Genomic DNA, 21,483 nt, shown 5'->3' with positions numbered 1-21,483 from the left:
GGCCAAGGGGAGGAGGGAGGACTGTCCAGAGAGAAAGAAGAGGCTTGAGAAAACACTCATTTATTTAAAAAATACAGGAGTCAGTCATACCTTAATTAAGTTGTTAAAATATGTCAGTGCCCCTTGTTCTAGGCACTGGGGAGGCCGCCGTAAATAAAACAGAGTTCCTGTTGTCATTATGCTGGTGTTGTTGCTAGCTGCTGTTGATCACTGATGGTAGTGATCTATAGGGTTTCACAGGATTTTCAATGGCTGATTTTTAGAAGTAGATCATCAGGTCTTTCTTCCTAGTCTTAGTCTGGAAGCTCCACTGAAACCTGTTCAGCATCATAGTAACACACAAGCTTCCACTGACAGGCAGGTGGTAGCTGCATATGAGGGACATTGGCCAGGAATCTAACCAGGGAAAGTCTTCCACGTGGAAGGTGAGAATTCCACCACTGAACCACCAATGTCCCCATCGTCATTATGATAAAAACAAAAAACCAAACCCACTGCTGTGGAGTCGATTCTGACTCATATGACCCTATAAGACAGAGTAGAACTGCCCCGTAGGGTTTCCAAGGCTGTAATCTTTACAGAAGCCCACTGTCACATTTTTCTTCCACAGAGCGGCTGGTGGGTTCCAACCGCCAACCTTTTGGTTAGCAGCCAGAGCTTGAACCACTGCACCACCAGGGTTCCTCATTATGATACAAAAAAAAAAAAAAAAAACACCAAACCCGTTGCCATGCAGTCGATTCCGACTCATAGTGACCCTATAGGACAGAGTAGAACTGCCGCACAGGGTTTCTCCAAGGAGCCGCTGATGGATTCGAACTGCTGACCTTTTGGTTAGCGACCCTAGCTCTTAACCACTGACACTTATATCCCACTCATAATATGCCTTGCTGAAGCCCCTGTGTTATGCTTGTTAACTGGGAGATAGACATCCTACTATAACCTCTATTTTACGTTTTGGGAAACTAGGACACAAACAAATCTGGGAAATGGCCAGGTTGGGAAGGAAGTTAGGGGCAAAGTTGGGCTTCAAACCAGGCAGTCTGGCTGCAGATCTGGTCCTAATCACTCTCCTGTGCAGTTCATCCATCCATTCAGTGAGCTACAAGTGGGTTTTCTTGGCTGGCGAAGGGAGTCAATCATGGCAGACAGATTAGGGCCAGGCTGAGGAGTTGGTATTTTATCCTGCAGGGCTGCAAGCTGGACAGAAGATGGTTTGGAGAGGGCAAGGTACGACTCAGCAAGACCTCTCAGTAGGTTGTTGCAAGAATGGAGGCCAGAGAAGACTGTGGCCTGGAATGCCGTGAGGGCCCAGAGTTGCAGTGAAGGGGACGGCTTCCTGCGGAGCTTATCGTGGGCAGAAGAGGCTGGCCTGGGGCGTGAAGTCGCCGGCGCCAGACCGGCCAATGGCCGCGTCCTGGGCCGCGGCCCCTCCCGCGGGGCGAGGGCTGCGGGCTTGTTCTGGTACCGGCGCTGCCGCATCCCCGCCGCGCTCTCGGCACCGCCGCCTGCCCGCCCACCGCGCGCCTCCCGCTCCCGCTCCCGCGGTCAAGCGGCCACCTCCGGGCAAGGCACGGCAGGTTTAGCCCGGAGCGCAGCTCGGTCCAGTCAGGGTGGGTGAGGGGCGGCGGCGGGGGGCGGCAGCGGCTCAGCTCAGACTAGCCTGGGTGGGTGAGGGGCGGGCGCTCGACTCCGTTCAGACCCTGAGGGGAGGGGGGCTGATCCGGGCCGTGACTACCCCGCAAGGGGGCTGGGACAGGATTGGGGTGTGAATAGGGGTCAGAGCACTAGAGCTAGGGTCTGACCTAGTCGGGAGGCGGCAGGGCTCGAACCCGGGACGAAGCCGGGGTGCACAGGGGCTGTTAGCGTAGGGGAACTGAGTTCTTTCGCTGGGTTGAGGGAGGGCAGCGTTGGGGGCGAGGAGCAGAGCTCAGCTTGGGCACGAGGATAGGTGTGGAGGGTGCCGGGGCGCGGGGCTGGGGCTGGTGGGGGCCCCTCAGTCCGGTGGGCAGAGGGGTGGAGCTGCGTCGGGGAAGGGACTCAGCTTCGTCCCGCCTAGGGGTGGGTGCGGGAAGAGGGAGCCAGGGGCAGGCCGGGGCTCGAGTTCCCCGGGCGGTAGGGTGGGGCGGCGGGACGGTCGAAGGGGGTGCTGCGCGCGCCTCTGATCGCGCTCTGGGATACACAGGCGGCAGGCGCAGAGCTGAGATGCTGAGCCTCGGGGGCACCCTGCTGTGCCTGCTGCTGGCGGCGGCTGTCCCCACGGCTCCTGCGCCGGCTCCGACTACGACCTCAGCCCCCGGAGAATCCGGCCGGGTTCTCAGCTACCCGCAGGAGAAGGCCACCCTCAACGAGATGCTCCGTGAGGTGGGGGAACTGATGGAGGACACGCAGCACAAGTTGCGCAGCGCGGTGGAGGAGGTGGGTGCATCCTAAGAGCGCCGGACTGCAGGAAGCACAAGGCTCGGGGGAGGAGAGGGACTGGCAGGAAGCGATGCCCCTTCTGAGCTCTGGTCGATGCGTTGGCAGGGGATCTCGCGTCCTGAGAAGGACTGGGAAGGGCCCGCGGCAGACTCAAGTGACCGGGAGGCAGCGCTGGGGGATCCCAATTCCCACCTTGTTCTGCTTTCCTGCCAAAAGGTGGGGATCCCAATTCCCACCTTGTTCTGCCTTCCTGCCAAAAGGTTTGGATCTGAGCCTGTTGCCGAATGTCTCCCATTGGACCCTCCCACGGGCAGCTTGGGTCACCACCCGCAGGTGTCTTCAAGCGAGTATGCAGCTGGCCTCCCTCTGTTGCAAGCATGTGCTTGCAAGGCCCTTGGTATTCCAGCGCTGTGGCTTGGAGAAGGTTGAGGAAGCTCCTAGCAATCTTCAAGTTCTAGCTTATCTGCTGCTGGGCTTAGAGCTTGTGGCATCTTTCCAAGATACAGTTAGGATGCCATTTGGAGACAAAGAGACAAAAAGCCTTGAGCTTTGCAGAGTCTCCTGTCTGAGCTATCCTGCTTCCCCAAACTGCATGTTAGGGCAGAGAAGGGAAATGAACTCCCAAGTCCCAGACAAGTAATGCAAAAAGGATGAAGGGAGGAGGGCGTAATGTGAAAGAAAAACCCATCCCCACCCCAGGAGTGCTTTGTAGTCAGACCTGGGCTCAAGGTCCTCCTTGAGTAGGGTGGATCTTAATCCAACCTGAGTCCCATTGCTGTGGAGTCTACTCCGACTCATAGCAAACCTACGGGACAGAGTAGACTGCCCCATAGGGTTTCCAAGGAGCAGCTGGTGGATTTGAACTGCTGACCTTTTGATTCAGAAGCCGAGCTCTTAATCACTGCAATTATCAGAGACCATGTGTCTTGGCAAAGATCTTCCTTCCATCACCTCCCAGGTGCAAACACTGGATGGTGTCCTGCTCTGTCCTCTACGGTGGGCATCCAGGCGTCACCAGGGCTGCCTCGGCAGAAGGTGCAGCTGGCCCAGCTCTCCCAGCCTTAGTGTGGGATCTGTCCCTGGTGACTGGGGTAGGTGGACATGCATGGTCACCACTTGGCTGCAGCCTGTCTTTGGGGAGGAGCCAGTCATCCCTGTGAAGGAGTCATCAAGAGACCATATGGCTTCTCCACATCCCTGCTGTTTCCAACGTGGAAGCCCTGTTTGGCAAAGCCTTAAATGCTGGCTTGTGTCCACCCGGGAAAGGTTGATTTCTCCCCTCCACCCTGTGTAGTTTGGGGATATTTCCCTTCTCCCTTCCCACTCCCACGAGAATCAACCTGGTGGAATTTGCAGTGAAGTGGATACTAGTTTAGGAGGCAGTGACTTGGGAAGCTGTACCCTAGACATCCAGTGGATAGGCCCAGATTCCAAGACGCTTGGGTTTTCTGTTTCCTGTGACAGGAAAAGAACCATGACCTAGAAAAATGAAAGATAAGAGGAGTCAGATAGTGCCTGGTATCGCTTCACCCTGCAGCTTCAAATTAAGTTGAGCTCATGACTTCTCTGTATCCAGGGCAGGTCATCTCCTTTCCTTATTTGGGTTCTAGGACTTTCCCTCCTACATATAGATTCCCAAATAAGAATAACTACGTCACCTCCATGTTTTTATTCCATGTGAAAGTGCCCCTTACTGTTCAGAAAGTTTGCAGAGTGGTCCTCTGACATTGAGCTGAGGGAGCAGCAAGGGCCTTTTCAGTCTCTTCATTGATGACAGCAGTTTGGGGTCCAGCAGGACCATAGTGGTGGTGTGTTTTCCATGAGTTATCAATGTTGAGCCTCACCAGAACCCAGCCTTCCTACCTCCAGAGATGACTCTTCTTCCTGAGTTGTGGAGATTGGCAGACTGATGTTTGCTACCAGAGGAGATGCTGGCTACCACATCTATCCTATTCAGTGGTCATTTCCCAAGTGAGTGTCCTCACTGGCAGTGGGGACAGGGTGAGAGAGGGTGAACACTCGCCTGGCAGGAGAACAGGTCATGGGGACTGTTAGTCTCTTAGACTTGCCATAACAAAATCCCACAAATTCGGTGCTTTGTAAGAACAGAAATGTGTTGTCTCATAGCTCTGGAGGTGAGGAGTCCAAATTCAGGTTGTCAGCAGGGCCATGTTGTCTTGAAGGCTCCAGGGGAGGATCCTTTCTTGTCTCTCTAGCTTTTGGTAGCCTAGGCGTTCCTTGGCTTGCAGCTGCAGCATAACAACAGTAGTCACATGGCCATTCTGTGTCTCTTCTCTTTTATAAGGCATTACTCAGGGGCCCTGGTGATGCAGTGGTTAAGCCCTCAGCTGCTAACCAAATGGTCAGCAGTTCGAACCCACCAGCTGCTCCGTGGGAGAAAGATGTGGCAGTTTGCTTCCGTAGAGATTTACAGCCTTGGAAACCCTATGGGGGCAGTTCTACTCTGTTTATAGAGTCACTATGAATCAGAATCGACTCGATGGCATGGGACCTAGGCTAGATTAAGATCCACCCTACTCTAATATGACCTCATGTTCAAAGACCCTGTTTCCAACCAAGGTCACATTTACAAGTACCAGAGATTAAGACTTCAATATATCTTTTTGGGAGACACCATTCACTTCATAACAGGGACCAACTTTACTTCATTCAGTCCCAGCTCTGCCACACACTGGCAGTGGGACCCAGGGTCTGAAATGAAGAAAGTGTCTATCCCTGGGATAAAGGGGAAAACTAAATGACAGAATACTAGTAAAACAAGTTACTTGACTATCTAAAATGGAGTCAAGTAAAATAGGTATACAGGTAGATCCCTGATAAAGCTGTAAGGATTCTGGAGATTGTTGGTTCTCCATAAATAGTAGTTATCATTATCGTTTTATTAATAATAGTAGTGTGAGTACAAAGCACCACCAGTGTCTGATATATTGTAGATTGTCAACAGATTATGCTGTTTATATTCATCTTTTAAAAGAGACTGCCAGAGAGCCTCTTAAAGGCAAAAGGATAGTTGCTACTTAGTTGTTGTCCAGGAGAAGACAAACAGTGAGTAAAGACCTGGGCCAGATGCATTAATTATTTACATAGTTGCATCGAGAATCTGCTTTCCAGTAACTTCCTGGCATTTTAAATATTCCAGCTGACTCAAGTTGTTGATATCTCTTAAGGGGAAAGACAAAGTAACTTGGAGCGTCATTACTGGGAGACGCAAATCTTCAAGTGGCTTCAATACAGGATGATCCTGTTATCCTCTTTTATTATCCTTCCTGTTACTGACAAATTTATTTCTAGGACAAAACCATTCCATTTCTCCTGCCCTCATTGCCACATCTGTAACTGGCATATTTTAGAATGTTCTTGTTGCCTCCCTTATTGCTAGGAAAAACCTCAATACCAAGCCTGGATTTCTGTCTCCAATTTTTCCTATTATGCCCCTTCAACAGACACACAGATTCAACCAAATATGAATACCATTTTTAATGGCATTCACATTCCTGCTCTATGAAACAACTAGTATTGCTTCAGGCTTAAGTTTCTCTTGCTAGTGGCAGTAATAGTTGTGGTTGAAATTTCCATTGTAAACTGTAGTTTTAGTTCATGGTACCATTAAAGAACTCTTAGCTCATGCTGCCGAAATAACCACTGGCTGAGAGGGGGATAGGTTTTATAAAAAGACTATCTGCTCAGCACAAAGAAAACTCTAGCTTTGGTGTAACTTTTCAGTTATTTCAATGTCAGGCTGGAGGATTCAGATTCCAATGGGAATTTAAAAAATATTAAAACATTCCCTTCTCCTTCTGGACATATCCTCTCTAGCATCTTCAGTCTCTTACTCTTTTCCAGCTGTATCTTTTCTATCACTAAACATGTCAGAATATCTCGCCCTAAAAATAACAGTCCTTTTCTTGCCAGTCCTGTCTCCTTTCTTAATTCCATTCCTTCTTCCTTTTGTTGACAAACTCTTCAAACACATGACGTTGACTGACTGTTCTTTCTGCTTCTACCCACTCATTCACCTTATAAACTCTGGCAAGCTAGCTTCTTCTAAAATTGCTTTCTTCTTGTTGTTGTTAGATGCCATCTGGACGATTTTGACTCATAATGATGCCATGTGACAGTAGAACTGCCCCATAGGTTTTCTAGGCTGTAATCTTTACAGGAGCAGATCACTAGGTCTTTCTCCTGCAGACCTACTGGGTACGTTCAAATTGCCAAACAGCTGAGCACTTAACCATTGCGCCACCAGGGCTCCTTTTTTAAAGAACAATATTATGAAAACAACTATGTATTATGGTCAGTCCTCATTATTTGTGGATTCTGCATTTGCAACTTTGCCCACTTGCTAAAATTTACTTGTAACCCCAAAGACAATACTTGTAGCATGTTCGTGGTCATTTGTGGACATGCCCAGAGTGGCATTGATATCTGAGGTCCCACCTTGAGAAATTCCAATTTGGTAGGTCTGGGAATGAATCCAAACCTGTTGCAGTTGAGTTGATTCCGACTCATAGTGACCCTATAGGATAGAGCAGAACTGCTCCATAGGATTTCCAAGGAGCAGCTGGTGGATTTGAACTGCCAACCTTTTGGTTAGCAGCTGTAGTACTTATCCACCATGCTACTCGGGCTCCAGGAATGGATCCAGCCATCTATAATTTAAAAAGGTTCTGGAGATGATTCTGGTGTGCCCTCCTGATTGAGAACCAGACTTCAGAGCTGCCCTTTGGATCTGCCCATCCACCCCTCTCTACTTCATCATCCACCATGTTATCCTATGCACAGCATGGGCCCTCCCCTCGAGGCCATCAGACTCCCCAAAGTGTTCTTGTCCAAGCCACCACAGCTTTGCTTGTGCTGCCTGGAATGCCTTCTGTACTCACTCCCATTCTGTCCAAATCCCACCTCCTCTTGTCTTTCTTCTTTCTTCTTTGAACCTGACTTTCTTCTAGAGACTGTCACACAAGGTAGCTCATAATCACACTCTAGCTGGCTTGTGTGGGGCTTTCTTGTTTCCCCAGTAAAAGCATAAACTACGCAGGAAGGGCAGAATCGTGTATTGGGAAAGGCCCATGATTTGGAGTCAGACTGACCTGAGTTCTAATCTAAGCTTTGCCACTTACTAACAGTGTGATGACCTTAGGCAAAGTCTGTCACTTTTCTCAGCCTCTTCATCTGAAAAATGGGAGTAATAACACCTTCCTCACTGGTGGCACAGTAGTTAAGAGCTCAGCTGCTATCCAAAAGGTGGGCAGTTCGAATCCACCAGCCACTGTCTGGAAACCCTATGGGGCAGTTCTGCTGTATCCTGTACAGTCGCTATGAGTTGGAATCGACTTGATGGCAATGAGTTTGGTTTGGTTTTCGTAGGGTTACTGTGAATATTGAAGAACCCATGCCATGGAAGGAATCTGGTGCAATGGCTCAGACATAGCAGATGCCCCGAATATGGAGGCTATTATTATTATTATAAAACCAGTGATCAAGTTTCAAACATCTCAGAGTCAAACACAACATTGGGCATGTAACAGTCACTGGCCAAGTCTTTGGTTATCTCGCTTTGTGTTTGTAAAGGGGAGCCCCTGATGGCCAGAGCTGCCTGAGCCTTTGTGCCTGCTTGAACTGAACAGTGCTTTTGTGCTGCACTGAGATGTGGCAATTATTTTTCTTCATCCACCCCAGGTCAGCAGATTTGGTTGGGCAAGGCAGGAAAGAGAGGCTCATAAGGGGATACAGTACAGTGATTTTGTTTAATAGGAAAATATTTTTTGAGGATTAGTTTTAAGGAATAAAAATAACCCAGAGCCAAAGATAACAGAGATAGCAGTACTGGAAAATTGCCAGCTACCAACTAGCACTTCTCCTTGTGTCTCTCATCGTTAATTCTTAGAGAGGGTGTCTGATTGGCTCAACTAGTCCATAACGTGGCTTCCATTTGGGTCCAGTTAGCTGTGAACAAGGAGGGGAGGGCATGTGGTCTACTGCCCACTCATCAGGGCTGGGGGCAGGGCAGTAAATCTGGAAGAGGAAGTTGGGTACAGCAAGCAAGTTGACTGATGTATCTGATATAGATATCATGGAGATTCATGAAACCGGACTTGAGAACAGTAGTCTCAGAAATCCACTGCGAACATGTGTGAGAAGAGTCAGAAATGGTATGACCCTGGGGACCAGTTAACTGACCCTCTACAGGGACCCGTTAGCAGGGGATGAGGTGGCAAGAGACACATCTGTGGCCCTAGCTGCAAGGGACAAGAGGCTGTCTTAGTCTGGGCTTCCAACCCACACCAGACCCTGAAACAAGGATTTGGGAGCAAACTGTTTATTTGGCAGGTGATCTCAGGAAACGCTACAAAAAAGTGGGGAAATGAGTCAGGTAAGAGAAGAAAGGCAATAGAGGGTGCGATAATTAGTGGATTTCTGCTATGGGCAATTAGGGTTTAATCCCACTGGGAGCCATTGGAGAGATACTATAGAGATTCTGCCTGCCTCAGAATTGTCCTGCTGAGGGAAGAGGAAGCTGGGGTAGCCTGTCCCTCAGTGGTTAAGGATTGTTCCTAGGGGGTAAATTCCCTAGTGTTTGGGGCCTGTGCAGACTGAGCACACATCTGAGAATGCCTTCTGAAAACAAAGTTAGTTTGCATGTAAGGAAATTGATTGCAGGTAGGCTACAAGGAAGGAGCCCTGGTGGTGCAGTGGTTAAGCACTTGGCTGCTAACCAAAAGGCAGTTCAAACCCACCAGCCGCTCTGTGGGAGAAAGATGTGGCAGTCTGCTTCCATAAAGATTACAGCCTTAGAAACTGTATGGGAGCAGTTCTACGCTGTCCCATGGGGTTCTATGGGGTTGCTATGAGTCGGAATCAACTCAATGACTACAAGGAGATGGAAGGGGCACTGACAGCTTCTGTAAAGGGACCAAGACTGTTCTGTGGAAACATATTCACATCCCAGCTCCACACACCCTTCACTGGGAGTCTTGGAAAGCTGTCTGACCTCCCCAAGCCTCAGTTTCCCCATTTGTGAAGTGGAGACATTAACATCCACCTCACAGGGATGCTGTAAGATTTAAGGGCCATAATATGTGTAAAGGAGCCCTGGTGGTGCAGTGGTTAAGCACTTGGCTGCTAACCGAAAGTTGGAGGTTCAAACCCACCAGCCGCTCCATGGGAGACAGATGTGGCAGTCTGCTTCCATAAAGATTACAGCCTTGGAAACCCTATGGAGCAGTTCTACTCTGTCCTATAGGGTCGCTATGAGTTGGGATCGACTTGATGGCAGTGGGTAATATATGTCAAACATTTAGTACAATGTCTAATACATGGTGAGTACTCAATTAACAGTACTTACCATTATCACTATTATTAGTAATTTGCAGAAAAGGAAAAGAGGTTTTTTTTTTTTTTTTACCCCCTGATGGACTCTGATTTGTAATAAGACAGAACAGTTTTACTCATTAAACTCATTATTTAATAGATGGAGGCAGAAGAAGCTGCTGCTAAGACATCATCAGAAGTGAACCTGGAAAATTTTCCTCCCAGCTACCACAATGAGACCAACATAGACACCAGGATTGGAAATAATACCATCCATGTGCACCGAGAGATTCACAAGGTAAGGGCGGTCATGGCCAGCACTTCCTCCCTTCTGTAGCATCCAGTCCCCTCAGAGAACTCAGGTTTATTTATATATTTTATACATAAGTCAAACATATAAATGAGGATGGTAAAATACAGAGTAAAAGCAAGAGCAAGTGAGGGAGCTGTTTAAAGAGAAGAGATAAGTATCAGGAATCTAAATTGCTTTTGCATTTAAGCAATAAATTTAACTCTAGACTTCCTGCTAGCCCAATTGCAAGGGAAAGTTCAGGGATTTTTGTCATTTGAAAAAAAGAAGCACACAAGTGTCTAGCGAGATACTTTCCTAGTGTTGAATTTGAGGAAGAATTTCTCTAATAGATATTTATGTATGTTTCAGTAAGGAGTTGAAATAGAGGTGACCTTCACTGTTTCCTTGGGAGGAACTCAAACGTGATATAGCCTGTCTTCAGAAGGGGAAGCTTCTACTACCACGAGATCAAACATTCATTCACTTGCTGGTTATCTGTTCAAAATTCTATAGAAGATTCTTTTCCAACTTCCCACATGTCTAAGTGTCTCTCAGTCTAACATATATGAGAAACAAGCAGGTTTATTCCTAATCTGACGTCACAAAGAAAACTTTGCAGATCTAGAGGAACATAGTGTTAGCCTATCCCTGGTGCGAGATGTCTCCGACAAGATTTTGGTAGGAATTTGAGAGCAAAGCCTGTGCTTTCTGAAAGAGAATCTGCCATGTAGATATTTGGGGTCATTGTTAGAGGCTGCAGCGTTCACATTCTGTTGTGAATATCAAGGCACTTGATCTCTAATCTCATTTCAACTTCTATATGCAAAGCCACGATAGCTGTCACAAAAGAACCTTGCATTTTTTCAAGTGCCCAGGTAATTATTTGGTTGAAAATATGTTTCTGTACTACAGAGTGTAAGGGGGTCAATTTTTATGTGCCATTGCCTTGAATACAGAGTATCCTTTGTGTGGCTCACTCTTCTTGCACTGTGTATTGAGGGGCTCAGCTGGGGGAGTCAGCTAGAGAGTGTACCCTCCCACAGCCCAGGTAAATGAATGAGTTCACCTGCAATCAGAATTCTTTAACATTGCTCATCTGCAGACTGAGGAACGTTTCTAAAATTGACTATTTTAGTCTTGTCAAAACTAATGCTAGCTCATCTGACAGTTTTGGCTGTTTCTTAAAGTTCCTTCTTGTAGATGTCAGAAGACCTGAATTTAAGTCCTATTGGTTACTAGTGATTTGGAAAAAAGATTAAATTTGCTGACCCTCTGTAGCTGCATTTATAAAATAGAGATACTTATTCATCCCTATATAATACATAAACCAAAAGAATAACAAAACTGGGTGCCATTGAGTCAATTCTGACTCATGGCGATTTCAGAGTAGAACTGTGTTCCATAGGGTTTTCAGTGGCTGTAATTGTATGGAAGCAGATTGTTAGGCCTTTCTTCTGTGGCGTTACTGGGTGGATTTGAACCACTAACCTTTCTATTAGTAGTTGAGTACAAACCGTTTGCACCATCCAGGGATCCTTAATATGTTTCACATAGTGTTATATATACAGTATTATATGTATTATATACACTATTGCGAAGATCAAAGACCTTAAAGTATATGAAAGCTCTTTGTCAACTCTGAAGTGCTATGCAAAAGCAGGTTGTTATCTTTATTTCTGTTGTTGTGGTTGTTGTTGGATGCCATCGAATCAGTTCCAACTCATAGTGACCCCATGCAACACAGTAGAACTGCCCCACAGGGTTTTCTTGGCTGTAATCTTTATGGTAGTAGATTGCCAAATATTCCTCCTACAGAACTGCTGGGTGGTTCGAACTACCAACCTTCAGGTTAGCAGCTGAGTGCTTAACTATTGAGCCACCAGGGCCCCTTTCTGTTGTTATTACAGTACAGTTATGTTAGCAACTTAGTACAGTAGTTCTCAAGTGGGCCATGAGCATCAGTCCTGTGAAATGCTTCATGAAAAAAGGACTAATGAATGAGAAACTAATTTGCACTGTAAACTTTCACCTGAAACACACACACACACGCACACGCGCGCACACACACACACACACACACGATTTACAGCCTTGGACACCCTATGAGGCAGTTCTACTCTGTCCTGTAGGGCTGCTCTGAATTGGAATCAACTTGACGACGGTGGGTTTGATTTTGTTTCGGTACCTTTTATAAGTTTTATTTTCATAACATTTTAAAGTTCAAATGATCTGCTTTCCTAAGTGGTTAAGGGCTTTGATGCCAGAGACCTGGCTACTTTCTAACCAAGTCATTTAATCTCTGTAAATCTGTCTCCTCATTCACAAATCTCTGGATTTACAAGGTGGTTCAATTCCTGAAAACCAACCACCAGTTGCCGTCGAGTTGATTCTGACCATGGTGACCCCATATGTGTTAGAGGAAAGCTGTGCTCTGTAGGATTTGCAATGGCTGATTTTTCAGAAGTAGATTACCAGGGCTTTCTTCTGAGTCACCTCTGGGCGGACAAGAACCTTCAACCTTTTGGTTAGCAGCCAAGTGGGTTAACCATTTACACCACCCAAAACCAAAAAAAACCCATTGCCATAGAGTCAGTTCCGATTCATAGCAACCATATAGGACAGAATAGAACTGCCCCATAGTGTTTCCAAGGAGCGACTAGTGGATTTGAACTGCCAACCTTCTGGTCAGCAGCTGAGCTGTTAACTACTGTGCCTCCAGGACTCCATACCCAGGGACTCCCAATTCCTTAAAAAAAAAAAAAAAAAAAACCTGTTGCCATCGAGTTGATTCTGACTCATACATAGCAAATAATGCTTAAAATAATTTTCTCATAAGAAAAAAAGACAAAGATGCATTCCAATCGGTTGAAAACCATGTCAGTTGTGTCCCTGCCCTTCTGTGTATTGCTCAAATGTGAACAGTTAACAGTCTAAGATAAAATGTGTAATATTTGAATTTATGAAAAAAAAAGTTTTAAAATCACTAACAGATGAAAAACAAAAGGGGCTCAGTTGTGGTGAAACATATTTGGAAAAAGCTGTATATATTCTTCTTCTGGATATACACAAAAAACACAGTGGCACGATAAAGGCTCTTAGAAGTCCCCTAACCCATACATAGAGGATTGTAGAATTTTTTTAAAATATAAAAACATCAGTCAAACTGGTAAAAAAGCTGACATAGAGGAGAAAGATGCTGTCTCTTTATGGGAAGAGGCATTACTTAGATAAAAGCATAGTGATAAGGACCTGGCCCTTACCTCTTAGTAACTGGAATTTGATCTGCTACTGCAAATTAGGCTGAGTTTCCACTTTGTTTCTGGCTGCAGACTCCTGTGATATTAGAGCTGGCAGGGATTTTAAAGATGATCTAGAAATGAGAAAATTGTGAATCAGACAAGAGAAATTGCTTGTTTCAGATTGTTGGCACCTGAGCCAGGGCTGAAAGAACACAGATCTCCTAACTCTTGGGCCAGCATCCTTTCTACTCTTTATTACCAACTCAAACGTTCAAGATGGCCTTTGATGGAGCAGGATTCTAAGGCTAAGCTTCCTGGTTACAGAATCAGAGGCAGAGGGCAGAGGGCAGAGGGCAGAGGACAGAGAGAGGAACGTTAGGATAAGTCTCCCATGAGACAGTTCACCAGAATCAGTAGTGGAGTCTCTGTAGCTAAGACCTGCTTGCTTCTCATGAAAGATGTTTGACTGACACCCAGACTTCTAGTTGTTGAAAAGAAAGTTGACATTGAGTTTCAAGTGATGAGCCCTAAGAGTGACAAAAATAGCTGGTGCTGTTGAGCATTTGCTAGGTGTCAGGCTCTGTGCTGAGTGCTCTACGTGGGCCTCCTCATCACCCAACCTTCTGAGGTAGACTCTGTGAATACTCATTATCACTGCGCTGAGGGGAAGCTGTCCATCTGACAGCTGCTGGGTGGAATTCAAAAAGAAAGGGGAGGGTGGGCATTCTGTCTGCTTGGCCAGATGTTCCTGCTTCAGAAAATGAAAAAACAAAAACACACGTGGGAATTGCCTGGAATTCCTTCTATTTCACCCTAACTATACCTTTCCCACTAGGTAACCAACAACCAGACTGGACAAACGTTCTTTTCAGAGACTGTTATTACATCCATGGGAGATGAAGCCGGCAAGAGGAACCACGTAAGTTGTCATCCCCCCACCCTCACACTCCGAGGTGCAAACACCTGTGTTTAGCCTGCCAAAGGGGACCCAGACTTTGGATTGTGGGCAGGAGGCAGCTGACTCTTAAGCATCTCTCGTGCCTCATTTCTATCGAGATTCCCCAATTCCTCCATTTCTGGCCAGACTGGTAACAGCTAAGCCTCCATGCACTTCTACATTGGAGACAACAGAGAAATGCAGTTGTCATTTGCATGACCCCATCTCAGCTTTGAAAGGAGAACAAGGAGGTACCAGGTTTATTGGTTAGGGACCCTAGTAACAAGGCCTGGTGAATCAGACCATGAAATCCACTAAAGCCTCTGGTATGGCCTTTTATAATCCCAGCCCTGCTCTGGCAGTTTGGAAAAAAGAACATCTTAAGTGGAACCAATGACCTAAAGAGAAAAGGGTGTCCCCCCAGTACAAGGCTTCTCTCTGGTCCCCCTGGGATAACTCCTGTTACTCAGTTGCCTCTTGTTGGATCCAAAGAGCAGGGTAGTTTTTATAAAATTAGAGAGTCCTAAAGTTTGGAGCCCTGGTGGTACAGTGGTTAAGAGTTTGGTTGCCAACCAAAAGGCCAGCAGTTTAAATCTGCCAGCTGCTCCTTGGAAACCCCATGGGGCAGTTCTCCTCTGTCCTGTAGGGTTGCTATGAGTTGGAATCGACTCAACAGCAACAGGTTTGGTTTTGGTTTTTAAAGTTGGAAGGGGCACCATTTTACAGAAAGAAAACCAATAGTACAAGAAGGGGGATGAGTCACTTATTGACTATCTACTACCAGTGAGCTGGGGCCATCTTTGCAGAGCTGCAGGGCTTCTTTTTCTGAGTAGGAAGCTGTGAAGACTAGATTGCCTTCAAAGGAATACGAAGGGTGGAATATTGTCACCACTATCCCATTTCATCATTTTGTAATTTAATGATTTTTACAGTTGGCTCTGAAATGTATTACATGCTGCCCAAACTCTTAAAGGGGAAAGGTGGATTTGCCATTCAAAAGGACAAAATCATATGCTGTTTGAACCTTAAAATATCATAAACGGGCTACATTTTCAGGACTTAAAATTCACAGATGAATTCAGTTAAAAATCATCACCAAGCGCCTCATATTTTTCTTTCTTCCAATGCTGGTATGTGTATTAATATGTATGGTAACCTGAGAAGGCTCATGGAGAGTTACAGAGAGTAATATATGCCTGTCTAGAAAATTTAGCACGTTATGTTCAAGAGATCAGTCTGTTTTTACATTCAAATATGAAAGGGGAAAAGGACATTGTGGCTTGTTCTTTCACCTGGGTGCATCAGCTGATGGTTATGTGGTATGATGTCTTTGTGGGGAGGCTTTTGTGTAGAGCCCTCAGCCTGCCCCACTTCACAGGCCAGTGGTTAGGCTGACTGATGTTATGCTACTTTTGTGCAGGAAAGCTACAGAGAAAACAAACCATTATGCGTAAATGGAAAATGTTTATTTCTATAGCTGTGTTCCCAAATATGAAGAGTCTGGGCCAATTAGCCAAGGCACCATTTTGAAGGGTCATGTCCTCTAATTACAGTTCATGGCTACAAAGCTTTGCACATCCTGCATTTGTTGTCTTTCTGTTTTCACATTAGAATAAGACATAAAAGAGTGGGTCACTTTGTTTTTCCACCAGAACATACCTAGTTTGAACCTACAAATTCGATCACATACAACCAACTCCAAGATGCTGCTCAAAACTTCTGAGGCCACAGGTAGACAAATTTTACTACCAGACATGTCCAGGTAGCAGAGATTTGAGTAACCCAGAAACTTCCTTGTCCCAAAAAATGATCAGTGCTGACAGAGCTCTTTCGACTGTGGAATTCTCTACAACAAATGTGAAACCAAATGTCTTCTCTGTTGCATGATTACTTTGTCTGTTATTTGTGCTAAAGCCTGGGGGAGGTGGGATGTCAAACTATGGCTGAACTTTTCAACGGTGTTTCTTTGTTTCCCATCAAGCAGTAAGCATCCTATCACCTCAAAGCCCAGAGAGGCCAAACCAAGAATGCGGAAGGAGAAAGTGGGTTGAATGACCTCTTTCTCCATTAGGCCTCAAGTTCTCCCTTGCCCTGACTTGTTCATTCATCACAGAGTATAGATAGGCAGGTGCTGGCTTTGTTTTCTTCGTGTGTCCTGGTTTCTGATGCTGGAGCCTGTCAATTTAGTGAAATTTCAGAAGGTACCGTGATAACAAAACGTTCGGGGTTTATTTTAAGGGAAATCCATCAGGGGAACGTGCAGGCCCACTAGAGAGACTGTCCGTTCCCAAAGGACCTACCTCCTGGAAGTCCTACTGCTTGGGGGTACTGCAAAGGTGATGCCCCAGGAAATGCAGCCCTTCCCCTTCTGTCAGTCTTGGGCAGATTGAAGAAGTCTGAACAAGGTGTGAAGCCAACCTGGGTTCACACTCTGCCCTGACCCTTACAAACGCTGCTCTCAATGATTCAGTTTCCTCATCTATCAAATGAGGCTATAATCCTTGCTGTTTCACAAGATTGGGTGAGACTCCACTAAGGCAAGATTTATTAAAGTCCTTTGTGTAAGGTTCATTATTACTGAACAGTAATTAAAACTGGCTTCTTATTGGCTTCTTGCCTGGTATCCTGCAAATAGATTGGAATTTGACTGGAAGCTGAGAATATGTTTAAGACCTCCATGGGCCTCTTTCCCCTAAAATTTTGTAGCCTTGGGCTGATGTCATTCTCTAGTGACCTATCTGAGTAATTCGCTTTGCCAGAAGCTGTGTGCTACTAGACTGAAGGTTGACTCACTCTGTTGTTCCTGTCCTTGCACGTCATATGTGTCTGGGTATGACGGTGTTGGGGATATAGACAGAGGACAGACGGGGCCGTAATGAACGACAAGGCTGGTAGGTGATGGTCAGGCGCTGACAATCCCATGCTGGAGCCCCAAGTTGTATACTGGGTGTATACAGGTTTCTACAGAAAAGAATACTGTGGTCCTACAAATGATGAGGTAGTCTTGTGTGAAGGTACACTTCCACAGTCGTATAGCCAGACAAATAGGAGCCCTGGTGGTGCAGTGGTTAAAGTGCTCGGCTGCTAACCGCAAAGTCGACCATTCAAACCCACCAGTGGCTCCATTGGAGAAAAGACCTGTCGATTTGCTCCTGTAAAGATTACAGCCTAGGAAACCCTCCAGTTTGAGTCTCTATGATTTGAAATCAACACGACAGCACACAACAGCAACAGCAACGTAGCCACACAGAGAGTTTGGGTGGGTGCATTTATGTTTCCGGATTTATATTTTGAGTTGGCTTTGTGGTTTCTGGCTGGATGTAAAACCCTCTTACCTTAATCCAGTAGGAAAAAAAATTATAGGGAAAATTGAAGAACCCTGAATCATTATGGTAAATGAGTTAACAATTCCCAAATAAAGATGTGGGTGAGCAATTTTTCAGGGGTGTGCAGTATTTTTTGAGCTACAACCTGGCTATATTAAGCTGTGCTCTCCTCAACCAAAGTACCCATAAAGAAAGAATCCATTAAATATAAATGATTCTACATCCAAAATCAAAATATTATGAAGTTAATAATGAGTTTCATATAGGTTTCATATAAGTTGGTGTAAAACAATATCTTCAGTAAAATGTTAAGTAAAAAAAAAAAAAGAATTACAGAACAGCATATAAAATATAATCTCATTTTTAGAAAAAAACCGTATGTATAAAAAAAGCATGGCAAAATACATACCAAAATCATTAATAGTAGATATTTCTGGAGGAATTGAAATTTGGAGAGAATTTTCCTTTATAGATTTCTGTATTTGCTTAATATTTTACAAAGGGCTTGTGAATTATTTACTTTTGGACTAAACATCTATCTGTGTTTTTGAATGATTGTGCCTATAGTTTCATTGTGTAAATCCTAGGAATAAAACTGCTAAACCAAAAGGTGTGCATATTTCAAATTTTGAGAGCTATTCCTAAGTTTTCCTCCAGAAAGGCTGTAGTAATTTATACTCTTAGCAGCAGTTTCTGAGACTGTATCTCACCAACCCTCACCTACAATGGGTATTACAGTGGGTGTTTATCTGATAAGCAAGGAAAAAAAATCTTTTTGTTTACATTTCTTTGATGATTATTAAGGTCAAGGTGGGTGGCTCTCTGAGAATTGTATGATGTAGCAAATATAAACCAGAAAAAACCTGTGGCTGTCCAGTCGATTTTGACTCATAATGAGCCTATAGGACAGAGTAAAACTGCCCTATAGGGTTTCCTAGGCTGTAATCTTTATGGAAGCAGACTGCCACATCTTTCTCCTGTAGAGTGCGTTTGAACCTCCACGTGGTGGGTTCGAATCTCTGACCTTGTTAGCAGCCGTGTGTTTAACTACTGTGCCACCAGAGCTCCTTGTAGCAAATATCACCAAAACAAAAAACAAAAATCAAACCCGTTGCCATCGAGTCGATTCTGACTCATAGTAACCCTATAGGACAGAGTAGAACTGCTCCATAGGGTTCCCAAGGAGTGGCTGATGGATTCAAACTGCCGACCTTTTGGTTAGCAGCCCAGCTCTTAATCACTGTACCACCAGGACTACAGAACAAATATAGTGTTCTCAAATTTAGCTCATCAGTTTCACATTCCAGGCTGTTCCAAAGACCAAACACCATCTGCCCCAGTGTGGGCAGATTACGAAGGTGTGAAGTTCCAGCAGAACTGTGAGCTGTCAGTGTTAATGTGGGATTCCTGATGGGCTGTGAGTCACACAGGGGAATAGGTGATAGTGACATGCCTCCACCCCACTAACTACAAAAAAGACAGGAGCTTCCTCCTCCCTGCCCCCACCTCCATAAACACTCCGAACGAACGGCTAACACCTTCTGGTAGATCACTTCAGTGGTGTAGTAAAGCGCTTGGGCTCAGGCAGATCAGTTCAAATTGCAGCTCCATTGCTTATTAGCTTTGTCACTTTGGGACAAGTTCTTTAACTTTTCTAAGCCTTAGTTTCCCCATATGTAAAATGGGCTTAATAAAAGTACCTGTCACATAGGACTCTGAGGAGGATTTTAAATAAAATCCGGGTAAAGCATACCGCACAATGCCTAGAACACAAGAGCAAGCCATCAATAAATGTCAGACATTGTTATTATTATTTGCTTGCCCTCAAGCCATAGCTATCAGAATTCCCAGTATTATTCAGTTCACTCGTTCATTTTGCACATGAATTGAACACTTACCTTGTGCTAGACAGATAAATGTAAGACAGTCCCTAAAATCAAAGCACTCCCCTCTCAGGTTAATAGCCAAAACAAAAACAAAAAAAAACAAACCCCTTGCTATGGAGTTGATTCTGACTCATGGAAACCTTATGTGTCACAGAGTAGAACTGCTTTATAGGGCTTTCTTGGCTATAATCTTACGGAAGCAGATCACCAGGCCTTTCTTCTGTGGCACCACTGGGTAGGCTTAAACAGTCTACCTTTCCGTTAGTAGCCAAGAGCAAATCATTTGCACGTCCAGGGACCTTCCCAGGCTAATAGTGGACCAAAAAATAAACAGATAAATAGAATATGGTTTTAAAATTCGTAAGACAGAGGTTGTACAGGGCACATAAGTGCAGATCAGGTAGCCAGGGAAGCCTTGGTTGAGAGACAGTTCTTCTTGGGTCCCTCACATTTCTGCTCATTTTAAAAGCAGAGGCAGTAATTGCCCTTTTGTTCCAGACTATCTTTTCAAGGATAGTGGTATAGAAAACAGATTTGGAAGATACAGTATCTTACTTACTGGCAGAGGGCAGGTTTGCTTGCAGTCCATTATAAAATGTCTATATTCTCTAAGCTTGAATTCCCTCAGCTGTGCCCATGTAGTATCCACCTGTGCCCTTCCTCATTGCCCCTGCAAGATTTGGGGGGTAGGGGGCTGGGGCAAGGGGAACTGACATAAACATAAAACTGCTGCTGCTTCTGTACAGTGAGTAGTAAAGTCCTATGTCTCTGACCCAGGAGCCTCATGTCTTCTGCCAGCATCCATGAAATGGTGGAAGGCTAACTTGTTAGCTTGCAAGTAGGGTAAAATCTGACCCTTCACGCTTCTTGACAGGCTACCTGGGGGAGGGCTATTGAGCTGCATTTTGAATGATGTTGAGGAATTCTCGGTTGTGAGGAGGAAGAGCATTTCTTGTAGAAGCAGTCCTTGTCCAAAGTCAAGGAGGCATGAGGAACAAGAACATGTTTGAAGAACACTGAGGTGTATTTAGGGGACCAGCAGGTGAAGCTGGGGAGATGAGGAAGGGCTTTGAGTGCCAAGCCAAGGAGTTAGGCGTACATGCTGAGTTAGGAATATATCTTACATCTGAAATTCTTTAACATGCCCTGTACTGTATACTGTATTGAGGCTCCACTCAGTCCTCAGGGGAAAGAGCCAGGAGCACGTGGTTTGCACAGCAGAGACATTGGCGGCGGGCAAGGCTTTGCCTAATCCTGCTGAAGCTCAAGGCCTGGGTCACCTATGGGCTGCAAAGCCTGTGCCCTGTTAAAAAAAACTTGGCTTCAGGGCTTGAAATCTGGAAACTTTTACTTAGAAATGGAGCACTCTGCTTTTGATTGGTGCCAGTAGCCAGACAAGTGACAGTGATTGAACTTGAAATCTCATTAGGCTGACAGTGTAGAGCAGGCTGATCTCTTTGGTTTCTGAGTAGCCTCAGCATGTCAGGGGCTGAATAGCTCCTCCATGCAGGTGTGCTAGTGTCCACTGCTATCAGGGCTCCAGGAATTGTTCCAGAACAGCCTGGACAGCATTCACCAGGGGCATTTGCATCCTGATTGTAAGATATGTGGCCCTCACCCTTCCTTGCCCTCTGGCATCATTCTGAAAAACTCAACCAAAGCTCATGAATCCTTTTTTGTTTCGTTTTTAAATTATATCAAGAGCCACACTGTATTCCCCAGTATTCCTTTATTTAGTCACTATGACTCAGAAAGTGACCAGATGAACCACTCTCTTCCCAAATCCACCTATTTCACATTTTCAGATGCAAGATATATTCCTAACTCAGCATGTATGCCTACCTAACTCCTTGGCTTGGCACTTGAAGCCTGTCTTAGTCATCTAGTGCTGCTACAACAGAAATACTACAAGTGGATGGCTTTAACAAAGTGAAGTTTATTTCCTTACCGTAAAGTAGGCTAAAAGTCCAAATTCAGGGCGTCAGCTCCAGGGGAAGGCTTTCTCTCTCTCGGCCTTCTCATCAGTGTTCCCCCGGACTAGGAGCTTCTC

At 45.4% G+C, this 21,483-nt stretch overlaps 1 protein-coding gene across 1 annotated transcript in view; it reads left to right on the top strand.

The window, feature by feature from the left end:
- The first annotated feature begins 1,490 nt into the window (after positions 1-1,490).
- DKK3 (dickkopf WNT signaling pathway inhibitor 3) overlaps positions 1,491-21,483 on the top strand; it is a 48,495-nt gene continuing 28,502 nt past the window's right edge. Inside the window, exons 1-4 of the mRNA XM_004369653.2 lie at positions 1,491-1,613; positions 2,186-2,418; positions 9,914-10,051; positions 14,120-14,203. Of these exons, the coding sequence (XP_004369710.1) occupies positions 2,206-2,418; positions 9,914-10,051; positions 14,120-14,203 (435 nt within the window). The 5' untranslated portion in view covers positions 1,491-1,613; positions 2,186-2,205. The remainder of the gene's footprint in view (positions 1,614-2,185; positions 2,419-9,913; positions 10,052-14,119; positions 14,204-21,483) is intronic.

Source organism: Trichechus manatus, unplaced genomic scaffold (assembly GCF_000243295.1).
Source record: "Trichechus manatus latirostris isolate Lorelei unplaced genomic scaffold, TriManLat1.0 scaffold00006, whole genome shotgun sequence".
Taxonomy (NCBI): domain Eukaryota; kingdom Metazoa; phylum Chordata; class Mammalia; order Sirenia; family Trichechidae; genus Trichechus; species Trichechus manatus.
The sequence above is the reverse complement of the archived record's forward strand: the minus strand, read 5'-3'. Positions and strand labels throughout refer to the sequence as shown.